The sequence below is a fragment of the Coniophora puteana genome, assembly GCF_000271625.1.
Source record: "Coniophora puteana RWD-64-598 SS2 unplaced genomic scaffold CONPUscaffold_13, whole genome shotgun sequence".
Classification (NCBI taxonomy): Eukaryota; Fungi; Basidiomycota; class Agaricomycetes; order Boletales; family Coniophoraceae; genus Coniophora; species Coniophora puteana.
The window spans coordinates 1,163,592-1,178,151 of NW_006913065.1; the positions used below are offsets into that span (position 1 = coordinate 1,163,592).

The 14,560-nt window shown below is 56.1% G+C and overlaps 6 protein-coding genes across 6 annotated transcripts; 5 read left to right on the plus strand and 1 right to left on the minus strand.

Annotated features, from left to right (window-relative positions):
* Window positions 1-651: 651 nt before the first annotated feature.
* On the plus strand, window positions 652-2,751 carry CONPUDRAFT_168615 (uncharacterized protein; the record flags this gene model as incomplete). The annotated part of the gene is made up of 12 exons (XM_007775010.1): window positions 652-905; window positions 982-1,237; window positions 1,306-1,374; window positions 1,435-1,539; window positions 1,594-1,644; window positions 1,699-1,723; window positions 1,781-1,859; window positions 1,914-1,959; window positions 2,021-2,089; window positions 2,188-2,261; window positions 2,352-2,426; window positions 2,643-2,751. The coding sequence occupies exons 1-12, from the start codon at window positions 769-771 to the stop codon at window positions 2,749-2,751; spliced, it is 1,095 nt and encodes a 364-aa protein (XP_007773200.1). The 5' UTR covers window positions 652-768.
* A 278-nt stretch (window positions 2,752-3,029) lies between these two features.
* CONPUDRAFT_84730 (long-chain-fatty-acid-CoA-ligase) lies at window positions 3,030-5,834 on the plus strand. The gene is made up of 6 exons (XM_007775011.1): window positions 3,030-3,560; window positions 3,631-4,538; window positions 4,597-4,903; window positions 5,100-5,133; window positions 5,249-5,641; window positions 5,703-5,834. The coding sequence occupies exons 1-6, from the start codon at window positions 3,148-3,150 to the stop codon at window positions 5,721-5,723; spliced, it is 2,076 nt and encodes a 691-aa protein (XP_007773201.1). The 5' UTR covers window positions 3,030-3,147; the 3' UTR covers window positions 5,724-5,834.
* Window positions 5,835-6,091: 257 nt separating this feature from the next.
* Window positions 6,092-8,794, plus strand: CONPUDRAFT_168616 (rho small monomeric GTPase). Its single transcript, XM_007775012.1, has 9 exons — window positions 6,092-6,146; window positions 6,308-6,567; window positions 6,655-6,685; window positions 6,903-6,964; window positions 7,320-7,326; window positions 7,529-7,601; window positions 7,767-7,785; window positions 7,845-7,937; window positions 8,072-8,794. Exons 2-9 carry the CDS (start codon window positions 6,550-6,552, stop codon window positions 8,435-8,437), a joined length of 669 nt encoding a protein of 222 aa, XP_007773202.1. The 5' UTR covers window positions 6,092-6,146; window positions 6,308-6,549; the 3' UTR covers window positions 8,438-8,794.
* A 30-nt stretch (window positions 8,795-8,824) lies between these two features.
* On the minus strand, window positions 8,825-10,518 carry CONPUDRAFT_168617 (uncharacterized protein). The gene is made up of 4 exons (XM_007775013.1): window positions 10,235-10,518; window positions 10,039-10,106; window positions 9,426-9,907; window positions 8,825-9,349 (listed from the first exon to the last, which is right to left on the minus strand). Exons 1-4 carry the CDS (start codon window positions 10,378-10,380, stop codon window positions 9,260-9,262), a joined length of 786 nt encoding a protein of 261 aa, XP_007773203.1. The 5' UTR covers window positions 10,381-10,518; the 3' UTR covers window positions 8,825-9,259.
* A 1,034-nt stretch (window positions 10,519-11,552) lies between these two features.
* Window positions 11,553-12,288, plus strand: CONPUDRAFT_158037 (uncharacterized protein; the record flags this gene model as incomplete). The annotated part of the gene is made up of 8 exons (XM_007775014.1): window positions 11,553-11,641; window positions 11,704-11,716; window positions 11,773-11,835; window positions 11,901-11,934; window positions 11,984-12,003; window positions 12,062-12,128; window positions 12,154-12,182; window positions 12,247-12,288. The coding sequence occupies 8 exons, from the start codon at window positions 11,553-11,555 to the stop codon at window positions 12,286-12,288; spliced, it is 357 nt and encodes a 118-aa protein (XP_007773204.1).
* A 78-nt stretch (window positions 12,289-12,366) lies between these two features.
* Window positions 12,367-13,434, plus strand: CONPUDRAFT_92761 (uncharacterized protein; the record flags this gene model as incomplete). The annotated part of the gene is made up of 7 exons (XM_007775015.1): window positions 12,367-12,380; window positions 12,446-12,549; window positions 12,611-12,637; window positions 12,695-12,725; window positions 12,788-12,937; window positions 12,999-13,076; window positions 13,143-13,434. 7 exons carry the CDS (start codon window positions 12,367-12,369, stop codon window positions 13,432-13,434), a joined length of 696 nt encoding a protein of 231 aa, XP_007773205.1.
* Between the last annotated feature and the right edge of the window lie 1,126 nt (window positions 13,435-14,560).

The window sequence follows — 14,560 nt, forward strand, 5'->3', positions numbered from 1 at the left end:
GGAGGGCATCCTGTCAAATGAAAGAAGAGATCGGCTGATCGAAAAGCCACAAGGGTGCACTGGAGCATCAAGTCCTTTCCGACACCAACTTGTGGGTAGGATAAGTACAGAAGGCCAGTGAGTAGTACATCTGCATGCATGTCAGCAGCATGTCACCCTTTGTTTCTGGCTCTCTGAGCGCAGCATCACCTTTCAGAGCCATGTCCAGTGAAATGCTTGCGCATCTGATTGCCCATCGCTGTCCCCCCGTCCTCCTCGCAGACTCGCGCACCTCTGTCCAATCCCGGGCTAAACGCCTGGCCCGCATTTAAACGCGTTCTTATACATTTATGCGAACCGGACACTTTTTTCAATGGTTCAACTATTTGCTGCTCATGTCAGGTTCAATTATGAGCTTGCGCTCGACCCTCAATCACGACTCATGCATCACCAGCTTCGTTCCACTCTAGCTCCCATGCGTTTATCCAGCACGGATGCGGCGCTGACTCAGAAACCGCCCTCGTCGAAGCTCGCTTGAAAGATTATCTACGATGTCGCGCTCGGCGGTCCGGGGTGTTCTCCAGCCATGTGCGCACCACCGGAAATAGCGCTCTAAAGTAAGCAATTTCCCCGAGAAAACTCACCAACCTCGGTCTCATGATCTCATTCCAGGACTGCGTTCCAGTGGTTTATGCGGTTCGTTGTCCCTCGCAAAAATCTATAAAGCTTTCCTCTCCGAGGTTCTTCTGAGGGACTCCCTTGCTGTCGAGTATTCTCACCGGTGCCCTTATGATGCTCACGATTCTCCTCGCTGCACTGGTCGCGTCCGTCGCGTCCACGTGCGCGCTGGCGCAGGTAACGATTCCCAACGACGATCCGCTCATCTACTACAACGGGCGGTGGGACGAGACGCCCGAGACGTGGTGGTGCGCACACTCTCTTCGTCGCCCCTCCCATCCCCCTACGTTCTCATCCCTGCGCATGCACATTCATGATATACAGGACCGGCTCCGGCTTCAAGCTGCACGCCGCGAACCTCTCCTCGCTCACGCTCAACCTCGGGCCGTACACGTCCGACCCGGTCCTCCTCGGCGTGAGCGTCGACTACGGCGATTTCGCGTTTTTGAACGCGACGCAGGGCGCGAACGTCATTCCTCTCGCGGGGCTGGAGGAGGGGAAGGCGGCGGCTGTTGTGAGGATCAACTCGCCTGGTTGGGAGGAGAACAATATGAATTTAGACAGCATTGAGCTCAACGAGGTGCGCTGGGGTTTCTCTGTGCTTTTTCGCAAGGAGGAAGCATTCTGACGAGGAATGTGCGTTGATAGGGCGCGTCGTTGTTACCGTACGAGCCTTCGAAGTTGGTGTTCCAGTTCATCGGTGATTCTCTGTCAGCGGTATGTGGCTTCTTCGAGTTTTCGAAAAGTAACCCGCCTAACGGGGGCTTGATTGTGTAGGGTCAGTTCCTTGACGGTGGGGTCGATCAAGCCTGGCCGTTCCTCACCGCGGAGTACTTTAAGGCGGAGCACAATATCATGGCTCAGCCCGGTATCGCGTTGACGGTACGCCCCATTCTTTCTTCTTTGGCTGTGGTGCTGAAGGGTGCATTCTTACAGGACATCGACTCATACGGCAATGTCCACGGTATGGACTACCAGTTCTTCATGGTTAGTGTTATCTCTGTCCTCTCCGTGCGACGCGATTCATTGGTTTTGGTCCAGACTGAGGATACGCAATCATATTACGGTACATCCTCCTCGTTGCACTGCGCAATTCGATCACGCTACTGAGAATCTTTCACAGATGCTCTACACAATTACACGACACCATGGGACTTTTCCAGGGATCAGCCTCCGGCGACCCACGTTGTGATCCTCATTGGGTACGTCGATACCCTCCTGTCGTCCTCCCAGAGCTGAACTTCGTCCTCTGGCAGAGCGAACGACAGCGGAAACAATCTGACCGCGAGCACATTCTACGACGTGTGTACCTCTCCACCCCAGCCGACGCGGTGCTGACACAGTACTGCGCACTCTTTCACAGTCGTACACGACCTTCCTGGACAAGATCCGCCTCATTTACCCCACGCAGCCGTTCCTCATCTTCCTGCCCGTGAGTTGTCACCATGTGTTCCCCACATTGCGGGGTCGGCCCTGACCGGGCCTCGTTTTGAACTTTGTCTTTCCGAAAACGGCGCAACTGATGCATAGTGGGGCTGGCCGAGCGCTGATGCTCCCCCTGCGCCTTATTACGTGGGGATCTACCAGGAGGTGGTGCAGTACCGGTGCGTGGCCGTTGTCCGGCTTTGAGGCTGATAAGAGAGATAAGCTGTTCGGCTGACTGATTGAACCCTACTGTACTACTGAATGGGCAGGAAAAGTCTCGGAGACGAGAACATCTATCTGGTGAACGCGACTGGCTGGGTCGAGTACACAGACGTGTTCCCGAGGTAAGCACTTTGCGTCACGCCACTCGTCACTCTCCCCACCGTTCGTGCGCGTGATCCGGGAGTATGTCCTGCGCTGCGAGTAAGCACTGGGGTATGGCACCGTGGCCGGGCGCAGCGTGCCCCAGAGGCAACCCCAAGACATTGCAAGCAGCGAATCGGATCGCGCTTCTTGGTGGTCGGTTCCTCGAAAAGGCGGCTATTGACGTCTCTCTTTAGCAATCTGCACCCCACCGTGGCCGGGCACGAGAAGATCGCGGGCCTTTTTGAGAGCTGGCTCGAGGACTGGGGGTTGCGCCCGGAGGGGGAGTGGGCTACGCCCGTTTAGGGAGGTTGGCGGGCCGATGCGCGGGCTCCGAGTCACGTCGTTCGAGGAGATGTGTTATGTTCTCGTAGGGTGTATCTATCAATGTTCTGCTGTGTTCTATTAGTTTCGGAGTATTCTCGATGCTACAGTATGGCCGAGTGTGGCCGAGAGATATGAGTGAGGACGGCAAGAGGGAAGCGAGGCAGAGGGCACGCGAGAGGCCGAGGGCCGGGGCACAGCCGGAGTGTGGGCTTATAACCGTCGTCATCAGGCCGCGGCTCTGGATCAAACAGCGCCAGGCTGCTCAGTCCCCTTCCCCCCACCACAGCACAACACAGCACAGCACACGACTTCCCCTCCTCTCCCCCTCCCTCTTTCTCATACTTTGATTTGCTCTTGTAACGAACACGCACGCTCATGTCAGCCACGAGCATCAAAAACTACTACGGCAAGGGCACAGTGCAGGTGCCCGCCGAGGACGGGCAGACCGTCTACCGCCTCGCGATCGCCGCCGACAAGCTCGTGACCCAGCCGCTCGCGGGGATCGACGTCATCCCGGACATCGTCGCGTACGCCGCGCGCACGCACGGCACGAAGGACGCCGTCGGGTGGCGCGACGTGCTCGACATCCACGAGGAGGCCAAGGAGGTGAAGAAGGTCGTCGGCGGGAAGGAGGTCACGGAGACGAAGAAGTGGAAGTACTTTGAGCTGAGCGAGTACAGGTATCATACGTTTGTCGACTTTCAGAGCCGCGTGAGCGAGCTGGCGCGGGGGCTGGTGAAGCATGGGATGACGCGGGAGGACGTGTTCAATGTGTATTCGCAGACGAGGTGAGGCTTATCAACACAGCCCGGGCTGTGGTATACGTTGTCGCGGGCGCTGACGAGCGGCGGCATGCAGCGCGAACTGGCAGCTCGTGTCCCACGCCTGCACGTCCATCTCGACGGCCGTCGCGACAGCGTACGACACCCTCGGCGAAGCCGGCCTCACGCACTCGCTCAACGAGCCGCACTGCGCCGGCGTGTTCACCAATGCCGAGCTGCTCCCCACGCTCGCCAAGGTCCTGCCCAACACACCCGCGGTCCGCCTCGTCGTGTACGACGGCGACGCCAAGCCTGCGCTGCTCGAGCAGCTGCGCGCCGCGCGCGAGGGCGTCGTCGTCCTCAGCATCGAAGAGCTGCGCGAGGCCGGGGCCGGCGAGCCCGCGGAGGCGCTCGCGGAGCGCCGGCCGAAGCCGGAGGACGTCGCGCTGATCATGTACACGTCCGGGTCGACGGGCGCGCCCAAGGGCGTCGTGCTGACGCACGCAAACATCGTCGCTGCCGTCGGCGCGGTGTACGTGCTGCTCGGGCACCATCTGCGGCCGGAGGACACGTTCCTCGCGTACCTGCCGCTCGCGCACATCCTCGAGTACATCGTCGAGCTGTCGCTGTTCTTCGTGGGGATGAAGACGGGGTACGGGCGCGTGAAGACGCTGACGGACGCGAGCGTGCGGCGGTGCAAGGGGGATATTGTGACGTTCAAGCCGTCGATCATGGTCGGCGTGCCCGCGGTGTGGGAGCTCATCCGCAAGGGCATTCTGGGCAAGGTGAACAGCGGCGGGTCGATCCGCAAGAGCGTGTTCAACGGCGCGCTCGCGGCGAAGAAGAGCAACTTTCCGGTGCTCAGTCAGGTCGCGGACGCGGCGGTGCTGAGCAATGTGCGCGCGGCGACGGGCGGGAATCTGCGGATCGCGCTGAGCGGAGGGGCGGCGCTGAGCAGGGAGACGCAGGAGTTTTTGAGCGTCGCGCTTGTTATGATGCTGCAGGGTGCGCGTTTCCTTTCTCGTTCTCACTCCCCAATCTGCATGCTAACTCATACGCACAGGCTACGGCATGACCGAGTCGTGCGGCATGTGCGCCGTCCTCCCCCCCGAACTGATGCAATACGGCTCCGTCGGGCTGCCGATGCCGTCCACGGAGATCAAGCTCGCGGACGTGCCCGAGGCGGGATATCTGTCGAGCAACAGCCCGCCGCAGGGCGAGGTGTGCATCCGCGGGCCGTCGGTCACGAAGGGGTACTATAAGCGGGACGATCTGAACGATGACGAGAGCATTTTTACCAAGGACGGGTGGCTCCGCACGGGCGATGTGGGGCAGTTTAATGCGGATGGGACGTTGACGCTTATTGACCGGTGGGTGCTTGTTTTGTGCCTGTTGATGCTCGCATGGATGGGCGCTTTTCCCGGAATCATTTCTCTTGTTGGAATCACCGTTTCGTTCGCGGTGGTTGTGCCCCTTTTTTTATTTTTGGCGCGCGGCGCGTCGGGATTTGCAATGGTTTCCTCACAGCTGGTGGAGCTGTTTTGCTGATTGCGCGTTTGTGTGCAGGATCAAGAACCTGGTCAAGTTACAGGGTGGCGAGGTATGCCCGTTCCGCGCGCTACTCCGCAAATAGCTTGTTTCTCATCTGACTGACTGACCCTGGCGCCCTGATCTGCGATCGCGATCTCCGCGTATTGCGATTTTCATTTTGATAGTACATCGCGCTGGAGTCGCTGGAGTCGACGTACAAGTCGTCGAACCTCGTCTCGAACATCTGCCTGTACGCGACCGCGGACGCGAAGCAGCCGATCGCGATTGTGTTCCCGCACGAGTCGAACCTGCGGCAGACGCTCAAGGACGGCAAGGCGATCGCGGGTGCGGACGCGGGCGCGGACGAGCTGCAGACGCTGTGTGCGCATGCGGGCGTGAAGGAGCTTGTGCTGAAGGATCTGAACGCGGTGGGGAAGAAGAACGGGTTCAGGCCGATGGAGATGCTGCAGGCGGTGGTGCTGACGGAGGTGGAGTGGACGGCGGAGAACGGGCTTGTTACTGCTGCGCAGAAGATTCAGCGGTCGAAGATTAGCAAGAAGTATGAGGGGGAGATTAAGGTGGGTTTCATTTTTGTTGTTGTTGTTGGGTGACGGAGATGTGCTGATTTGATTGGTGCAGGAGGCGTACAAGGGTCAGTAGATGGGTATCGATGGGCGGGGCGAATGAAGAGTCCGCGGATATGCGTGTAATGACAAGGTTATGATTTCTTGTAGAGGATTGTAGTGTATATACCAGCGTATTCGACGAGTGAGAAAGTGGTGTGATCAGTGAAGAGGCAGCGTCGTCACAGCATCTCGGAGACAGCTGCCTCCGGGGGCGGTGCGATACCCCGGACACCCGCATGCTGGCTGGGTGAGCGCAGCAGGGGGTGTCTGGGGTCGTGTAGGCCGGGTATTTGGGTGGTGGTGTGTCATTTGTGTCGTCGGCGGCTCAGCTCTTGCTTTTAATCCACGCATCCCGCACGCTCGACACAAGCCTGCTCCTCTGCTCCCCTGCGCCGGCTGGATCCCCCGCCTACAAGACTCCCTTCGACACATTTTATTTGCATTTGCCATTTTTCTCGTACGTTTGGGGAATATATATTGGCTTCCTTTTTTGCGACGTTGCTTAATTTTGACCCGGTTTCTCCTCTTCCCCTCCGCATACGGACGGCTGCATTCCCCTCCTCGCACCCCCGCCCCGGTCTCCCGACTTTCCCTTGCCCTGCGCTTCAAGTCGCCCAGCGCCTCCATCCATCAGACGGACCCGACAAGCGCGCGGCGTGTCATCAGCCAGCTGGTCTAGTACTAGTCTAGTACAGGTAGAGTATAGCCCGCCCGATCCGAATAGCTTTTGCAAGCAAGGCGCTCCACTTTGCCCGTCACCACACGCACGCATTCACCCACACGCAAACGCCGACTGCCTCTCTCTCTCACCCTCGAACGTCTTCACTACCTACCACACTACTCCAGTCGGCCAGTCGCAGATGTCGTCCCAGGCCCCCGTACGTCGCCCCTCTGCTTCACCTTTGCTTGCTGGTGGTGGTGATGATTGTGGTCGAGAGTGCTGACGTGGGTTTGTGGATATGTAGATTCGCAGAAAGCTCGTTATCGTCGGAGACGGTGTGTATTGATTTTCTTCTTGTCTTTCTATTGCTTTCTCTTGTCTGTGCCATCGTGTGCTCCGCGCCCTTCATCCTTGCTGCATGTCCGATACCTCCCTGTTCTCGCCCATTAGTCCTATTGCATACACCGCATCCTCCTTTCACTGCCTTTCCCGAGAGTGAACGCACGCTGACGAGCACGACCCCTCTCCCTCTGAACTCTGGACTCTGAACAGGTGCCTGCGGGAAGACGTCGCTGCTCTGCTCGTTCGCGCTCGGCGAGTTCCCCAAGGAATACGTGCGTTTGCGTCTTTCTTCTCGAGGTTTCTCGTGCCTTGTTTATTTGTGCTCACACCGTCCTCTTTCGCATTCACATTTCGACTCTTTGTCGCGATGCATTACTCTTTTGCGAACGCTTGCTCGTCTCGCCTCGATGTCGATGATGATGATGATGCTGCACGACATGACACGCTGGCACCCGCACCCGCACACCCGCATCCGATCTTCGGTCCCCGTTTGATCGACATGACACGGGAATCCCACGCGGACACGGACGGCACGATTGAACTGGGGCTGGGACTGGGACTGACTTGGATTCGATTCGATTCGATTGGACACGGACGCACTGGCACACGCGGATTGGCGCACTCCAGCAACCGAGTAAGTCCTACGCACCAAGCCTGCTCTAGCCTAGCCCGACCGGGGTATGGTCCCCGCGTCGAGTGTGCGCTGTGCGCTTGTGCTGTGCTGTGCTATATCTGTCCTTCCGTGCGGGGTGGTCGCTGATTGTTATTCTTGCTTATTTTTATCCTTGGTGGCGCTGTGTTCTGTTCCGTGGTGTTTGCGTGCCGTGCCCGTGCAGCGATCTTCGAGAACTATGTGGCCGAGGTTAGGCTTGATGGGAAAGCGGTTCAGCTGGCGCTGTGGGATACCGCGTGAGTTCGTTTTTTTTTTTCGTTTTGGTTTTTTGGTTCTTCTTGATATGTTGCGGTTGTCACACGATTGCTGATGTGCCGTGTGGGTTTTTGCCTCCTTGTTTTTGGTTTTGGTGGTTCTTTGTCGTTTGTCGTGCCATCTGACTTGTGGATGGGAATTGTTAGTGGCCAGGAAGAATATGAGGTGCGTTCCTGAGCCCCTTTTTTAATACATATCATGGCTAATATTGACACGCTCGATAGCGTTTACGGCCACTGTCGTACTCCAAGTCCCATGTTATACTTATAGCGTTCGCCATCGACACGCCTGACTCGCTCGAGAACGTCTCCACAAAAGTGCGTTGTCCCACCCCTTTTCGAACTCCTTTTTTGTGATTAGCTCCCCCCGTCCTTCTTATCCCTCGAGTCTATTCTTATACCCATCCTCCGCTACAAATATTCACCACTGACGCCGCCCTTCACTCACACAGTGGATCGACGAAGTCCGCACGATCTGCGGGCCCACGATCCCGATCCTCCTCGTGGGATGCAAAGCGGACCTGCGCCCCGCGCCCGGCTCGCCGACATCGTCGGGCTTCGTGAGCCGCGCGCAGGCGGAGCGCGTTGCGCAGGAGATTGGCGCGCGCGCGTACAAGGAGTGCTCGGCGCTGAAGATTGAGGGCGTGGACGATGTGTTTGAGGCTGCGACGCGGGCGAGCATGTTGATGCGCGAGGGGGCGCCGGCGCAGCAGGTGCATCATCAGCATCATAGGCGGAAGAGCAGTGCGCGCACGAATGGGACGGGGGATGTGGGTGGGGAGGAGGAGGGCGCGGGGAGGTGTTGTGTTGTTTGTTGATTGTGGGGTTCGTTTGGCTGAGGCGGTGGTGGTGGTTGTGGGTTTTCTGCGGAATGTGCTTGTGAGGCTCTCGCTAGTGGGCAGCGAACGGCGGACGGTGGCGGCGGCTTGACAGCATGGCATAATGGCGGCGGACATTGGTTTCTCTAATACGGACTTGTAGTAGCGACTGCGGTTAGCATTCATCCCTCCACCCCATCCACTGAATCTTCTCTGATTTGCGTGTGCGCGCGCGTTCATCCTCTTTCTTCGTATACGTATTCTCATATCTCACACACATCTCTTTCTCCCTTTTTGTTACGCTTGATGTCGAGTGTTCGTTACATTTTTACATTAACCTGTTTATCTCTCACTCTCCCTGTTTTTAGTGACGTGTGCGTGCGTTGTGGCAATTTAACATGCTTGCGCGGTTTTTGCGATGGCAGCGACCTTCAAGGAGACCTTTGTGGTGAGATCTTGATACTGTATGGGGTGGGTGGGTGTTCTGTTAAGTAGTAAAGTTGTTATGCTTGGATTATGTGTAGTAATGTTTAATCATCAACTAATAACTACCTGGAAACCGAGAGTCCTGAAAAGCTGCCGCAAGTTTACATACATCGTGACTGACCGGCGCCCGACGTGCTCGCCGGGTGCGTTCCTCCCTCTCCTCTTCTATGATCTATCAGCCCGGCCCTATAGGAAGACACCGATCAACTCTTAAGCGTGTCCGCATCGCGTCGCGTCGATGAGCCCCAGCCGGATCGGAGTGGGCTCCGTGCTCCTCCTTGTACATGTCGTCTTTTCTGCATAACATACGTATAACATACACACGCCCCGTGCTTGTCACGTCTGGCGGAACTCTTGCGCTTGCGTGACGAAGGTGTGTACGACCTCGGCGATGGACGTGTCCAGCTTCACCGGTTCCGCAAAAGCCTAAGCAGACGCAAGGGGTGAGTTCGAGCGCGCGTACATACAGAGAGAGAGGACGACATGCATCAAGCCAACGCACCTCGAGCGAATCTCCGCCCTCCAGCACCGCGTACTGCACCCGCTGCACGGACCTCTCGAGCACGCCGAGCGCCGCGGGCTGTGTGACCTCCTTGAACGTCTCGTACGTCTTCCCCCAGACGAATGCGCTGGCTCCGGCTCCCTCCTCGCCACCGGCAGCCTCGGCGAACAGCGCCTCGACCCTGCGTTCGCTCGCCGCCGCGCCGTCTTTCATCCTCGCGATTGTCACGCGCGTGTACGGCCGGCCGAGCGCCGCGACGGAGGGGCGCAGCGGGTGCGCCGCGGTGCCGTCGGATCCGGAGGGAGCCTGGGGATGCGGGGAATGGGTGGAGGTGCCGGAGCCGGAGCCGGAGCCGTTGTCGAGGCGGGCGTGGTACACGACGGGCGTGTCCGCGAAGCATTTGCGCAGGATGGGCATCGTGATCTCGTGCGTGAAGCGCGTGCTCGCGGTCGTCTCGTCGTGGTCTTCTTTGTTGTCCCAGTCTGTGCGAGCGTATATTATCCGTAGGCGTGAGTTCGTGCGTGCGTGCGTGCGTGCGTGGTGATGGCGGTGAGATTCGATGGGATGGGACTGTTAGAAGGCTAGAGAAGCAGGTCGAGGACGAGGCACGTACCGACGAAGAGCGTGTTCTTGTACTTGGACTCTGGAATTGGCGGCTCGATGCGGCCTGCATAGAGGGAGCTGGGTAGCGATCGGGCCCGGACAGCGACAACGACGCGTTGTCGTGACGAACACAGAGGGTGACCAGAGAGCAGCGTTCAAGATGTCAAATGATATGTGCACAGGGTCGAAGCTGAAATTATGCTCACTCTTGCGCTTTGCCAGAGCCCAGCACGACGTCGACGATCTTCTTCATAGCTCCTTCTTGCCAGGCTGGGTCTTCGTAGCTCTCGTTCGTCGCCAGCATGTTGATCTGAGTGACCGCGACCGCCGGTGCAGCTGCGTCGGACGCCATATCGGCTAGATGTGATGAGAACCTGTGTCAAAAACTTTTCAAAAACCTCAAGCTGCCTTGTATCGATGAGTGATCTGCCTGTGAGAGCGTTAGCAGGAGGATAGCAGGAAGACCCGCAGAGCAAGAACACTGGGAGAGAGTGAGAGAGGGCGAAAGAAAAGAGCAAGACGCTGTCGCTGCGCGCAACCAAAGAACAGCCCTAGACATATAAAAGGAGACTCGGCTCGATGGGTTGCGCTCCCCATTCTATCGGGAATTGAACGCCCGCAACCAGGGCGTGTGGGAGAGCAGTCACCAGGCCGGGCTTCTCTTCTCCGCCGCGAGGGCGCGTCATTATCGCGAGCTCGGTATCAAAATTCATTAATTTTACGCTGTGGCTCGCGCAGTACTTGTCGACTGCCAGCTCGCTCGGTGTCGCTGTTCGTTGATGCGAGAAGGAATGCCGGTCTGAAAGAAAGTTAAGTGGGTCCCCGTTGATATCAACAAAGTTTGAATGTAGGTTTGAGGCAACACACCCTAAAGGGCAACCGATAAAGTTTCCTGTTCGTAGGATTGGCAACACTCCGGAGGCGGACAGGGATTCAGATATTGTAAACTCCGATTTCCCACGTGTAGATCAGGCCCAATAATATCGTCACGAGGTTTTCAGCTCTCTCGTCTATTCATCCATCGTTCATGTTCATTTGGGTCCGCCTGCTGGGCTCGTTCGCATCATCCGAGAAAAAGCAATTTAGATTATGAAGAACACAAGTCGAGCCTCGGCATTGCTCGGGCTCCGAGTTTCGGCACATATGTGGCTCGTAAAAATGTTTCTCGTCGCTGTCAAGGGCAACTCACTGGAACTCATAGCCCCGTGGCATCACACACTTGCCCCGGTTTCATGGAACTATGAGGTAAACTGCCGATCGCGTTTATGCGTCTACGCCGCCGGAACGCTCAATCCTAGCAAACGATTCGTCAAACCGATCGCTTACGTCTGTCGCTGATTCTGGGGACCCATGCTAACGGCGTCTTCGCACCCAAGCTCAGGGGCGGATAAGGGCGCTCGTTGATATTTATCGTAAGACGACGCGGCGCCCTTGCGCGCCTGTTTTTCGCCTTCTTCCTTCCCCCAAACTCTGTCGTCCTGCCACATCGGCAGTCGTCGGCCGCGCTGCGTTCTTGGACGCACGATGCTAGACTCCCAGGATGCAATGTTCGACAGTGCTGCTACTGTGGTGACATACTCGTATGATGCTGTGGTGGAGGATAAGCGGGACTCGTGAGTCTTGTTCTTTGACTGCTCGCCTCACTCTGACAGCGTGTGCGTCCCGCGGTCGAAAGCCTCATATTCCTAGTGCGAACATCATACCCCAGGCTTGGTATCGAGAACAATGCTAATGCCATTGTCAGTACGCCGCGGTGATGGGATATACAATTCTCTTGTGGGACCACGCTATTACCCTCGGGGATGAGGTACGTATGCGTGCGTTTTGTTTGCGGAGGGTGTTGGGAGTCGTTGATGGTTTATCGAGCTGTAGGTGGAGATTGTGTGGAGGCAGCGACAGACGATGAGTGAGCGCTCTTTGTCAAGCTTCGAAAACGCGAAACTGATGGTTTCTAGTGTCATACCTATTCCTCTTCGTATGTAGCCACAGTTATACAATGTGGCGTCTCGGCCTTGCCCACATCCACCCTTCAGAACCGCTACGTCATTCCACTGAGATTCATGATCACATTATACGGCATGTCTCCTTTCTGTGTCGAGTGTGTGTCGTGCTGAAGATATCTCAGCGTACTTCTCTCCAGGATTCACGGACGCCGTAAGTCGGTTCTTCCTTCGAAGACATGTAATGACGTACCACGGCTGACAGCCTATTACCTTAGCAGTCGGTCGTGTCTCCAACCTGCGAGCTGCGCCCGAGCTAACCAATACTAAGCAGATGCGAACATTTTGCAACGTATGAAGGTTGCATAGTCTCTCTGGGTGTCTTCATTTCGGGTTTGATGCTCCTCAAACGGTACGTTCCCCCGTCCACTCCTCCTATAATGACTCAAGACATATCGCCCTGTTTTTTCTTCGTAGCTTAACAGCGCTGTACCGAGAGTGGGTGTACGTGGTTTACTTTGCCAGCTTACTCCTCTTGGTGTGGGTAGCTCTCACAGTGTTGAGAGTCACACAAACCATTCGTAAGCGACTCGCCCCTACCCTCCTTGCCGTTGCTCTCAATATCGTATGCGCCAAATGCAGCTGTTACACACACCCCAGTGGTACACTGTGAGTGAACGCACGTTACGTTTGTTTATTCGAAACGACTTATAGCATGCAATTTAGTATGCAACGAGATAAGTCATGACTGGCCGCAGTGAGCTATATTCTCAGTCACGGGGGATATAACATCTCCTCACCTTTTCGTCTCTCCTACAGAGGATCTGGGTCAGCAAGTCTGTGGATCATCGTGTCATTCGACACCTTCGTCGTGTCTTGTATTCTAGCCAGAACTCTCCCGTTTCGCCAGCTCAAAGGTGCCAACACGATTGCACGGACGCTGGCAACGGATGGGTTGATGTACTATATGTGCGTTTGCACACCGACGAGTACTCAGGCTGACAAACTACAACTCATGGTTTTTCTACAGAGTTGTATGCATAATCAACATCGCGAACGCGATCTGCATCATGAAAGCTCCCGCTGGTATCAAGAATATCTTCGGACAGTGAGTCCCCACGCGTTATGTTTATGTACCGGGCACTACCATGGCTTACCCCGTCTCGCCGCCCAGACTGCAGCTCCACTTCACAGTGACAATGATATCGCGCATCACGCTCAGCCTCCCCAAGGAGCACCGAAAGCTGACGGGCATGGGCTCGCGCGCTCCTTCGCGATGGCAGGATGCGACGACGATCCTTCCGCCGATCCAGTTCACACAGCGTACCGTGCGCACAGTGGCGCGTACTCAGTCTAGCGCGGAGCCACGCGACTGCGTCTCTGGGGATGGAGATGTGGAGCTGGTGCCAGTGCGGACGCGTGCGTCACAGGTGTGCTCTATAGTTGAAGAGGGTGGTGGTGGATGATGTTGATTTGGTCAGACAGGAGTGGACGAATAACCCTTGGTGAATGTAGAGTTGTTTGATACCAGAAATGATAATGTACCCTACGAGCTAGATTTGACGTGCCAATCAGATTTTAGATATAACTGGTAGTGGTGGCTGGTGTCAAGAACGTTGTACTCTATTGTCCGCTTCAATGCCCGGCCTTCCCAACATCTTAACTCAACCCAAACTCAACCTCAACTGCTCCATAACTGTGGTGTTCGGACGGGATTCTTGTGCTGCACCGTCCACCGTCTATCTATTCATCTACAAGGTGAGAGCACTATAACGATCCCAGGCTAAGCATGCGCGCGCAAGGCGACAAATATTGCCGCAGCAACTAAGTGCCCATGTCTGTTTTCAGGACTAGTCAGGTACAATGCCTATCACGTGGGGGGTTTCATTCTGCATCACTAAAGGAGGGGATGAGTGATAAGCAAATGACCTTGACCGACATCACAGACCGTCTTGCTTTGTATATTAATATATTAACACCTATTTAGCGCGTAGTGGCTGCAGGAGATGATCCTCGCCCAAGGTCAAACTCACAAGAGGAACTAGAGTCCGATGGCGAGAGCGACTCACCGACAGACCCAACGGATCCCAATCAGAATAGCACCGACTCAAACAGTGAAGACGAGAGCGTACATGGCTTGGTTGATACTGTCTGCTTTTGTCTTTGTCTTCCCTGCTGTAAGTAATTCGGGACACAAGCTTGCACTGCTCAGTGAGGGGCTTGAAACCGTGGGCCGTTGGATATAATTTTGGCAGTCTCTGTATCACGCATGATGATATCGATGTTAGCTACTCTATGGTCCGAGTCTTTGGACAAATTCCAGCATAAGTCTCTTTGAGGCCCTTATATTAGTTGGTCTCAGAACCGCCGTATCCACGTTACATTTCAACTCCAAAACCCACCCATCCCCTGCGTATACCTATTACTAGTAGTACGAAACTTTTCGATGCGTTCGGGTAAAATCGAAGCTAGCTCAAAGGTTGCCTCTTTCGCAGCACCATCGTAAACTACTCTGCTTCTGCTCCTTGGTGGTAAAACGACGGCTCAAAATCTGCGGGCTTGATGAAGCCGAATTCTACTGTGTAAAACACC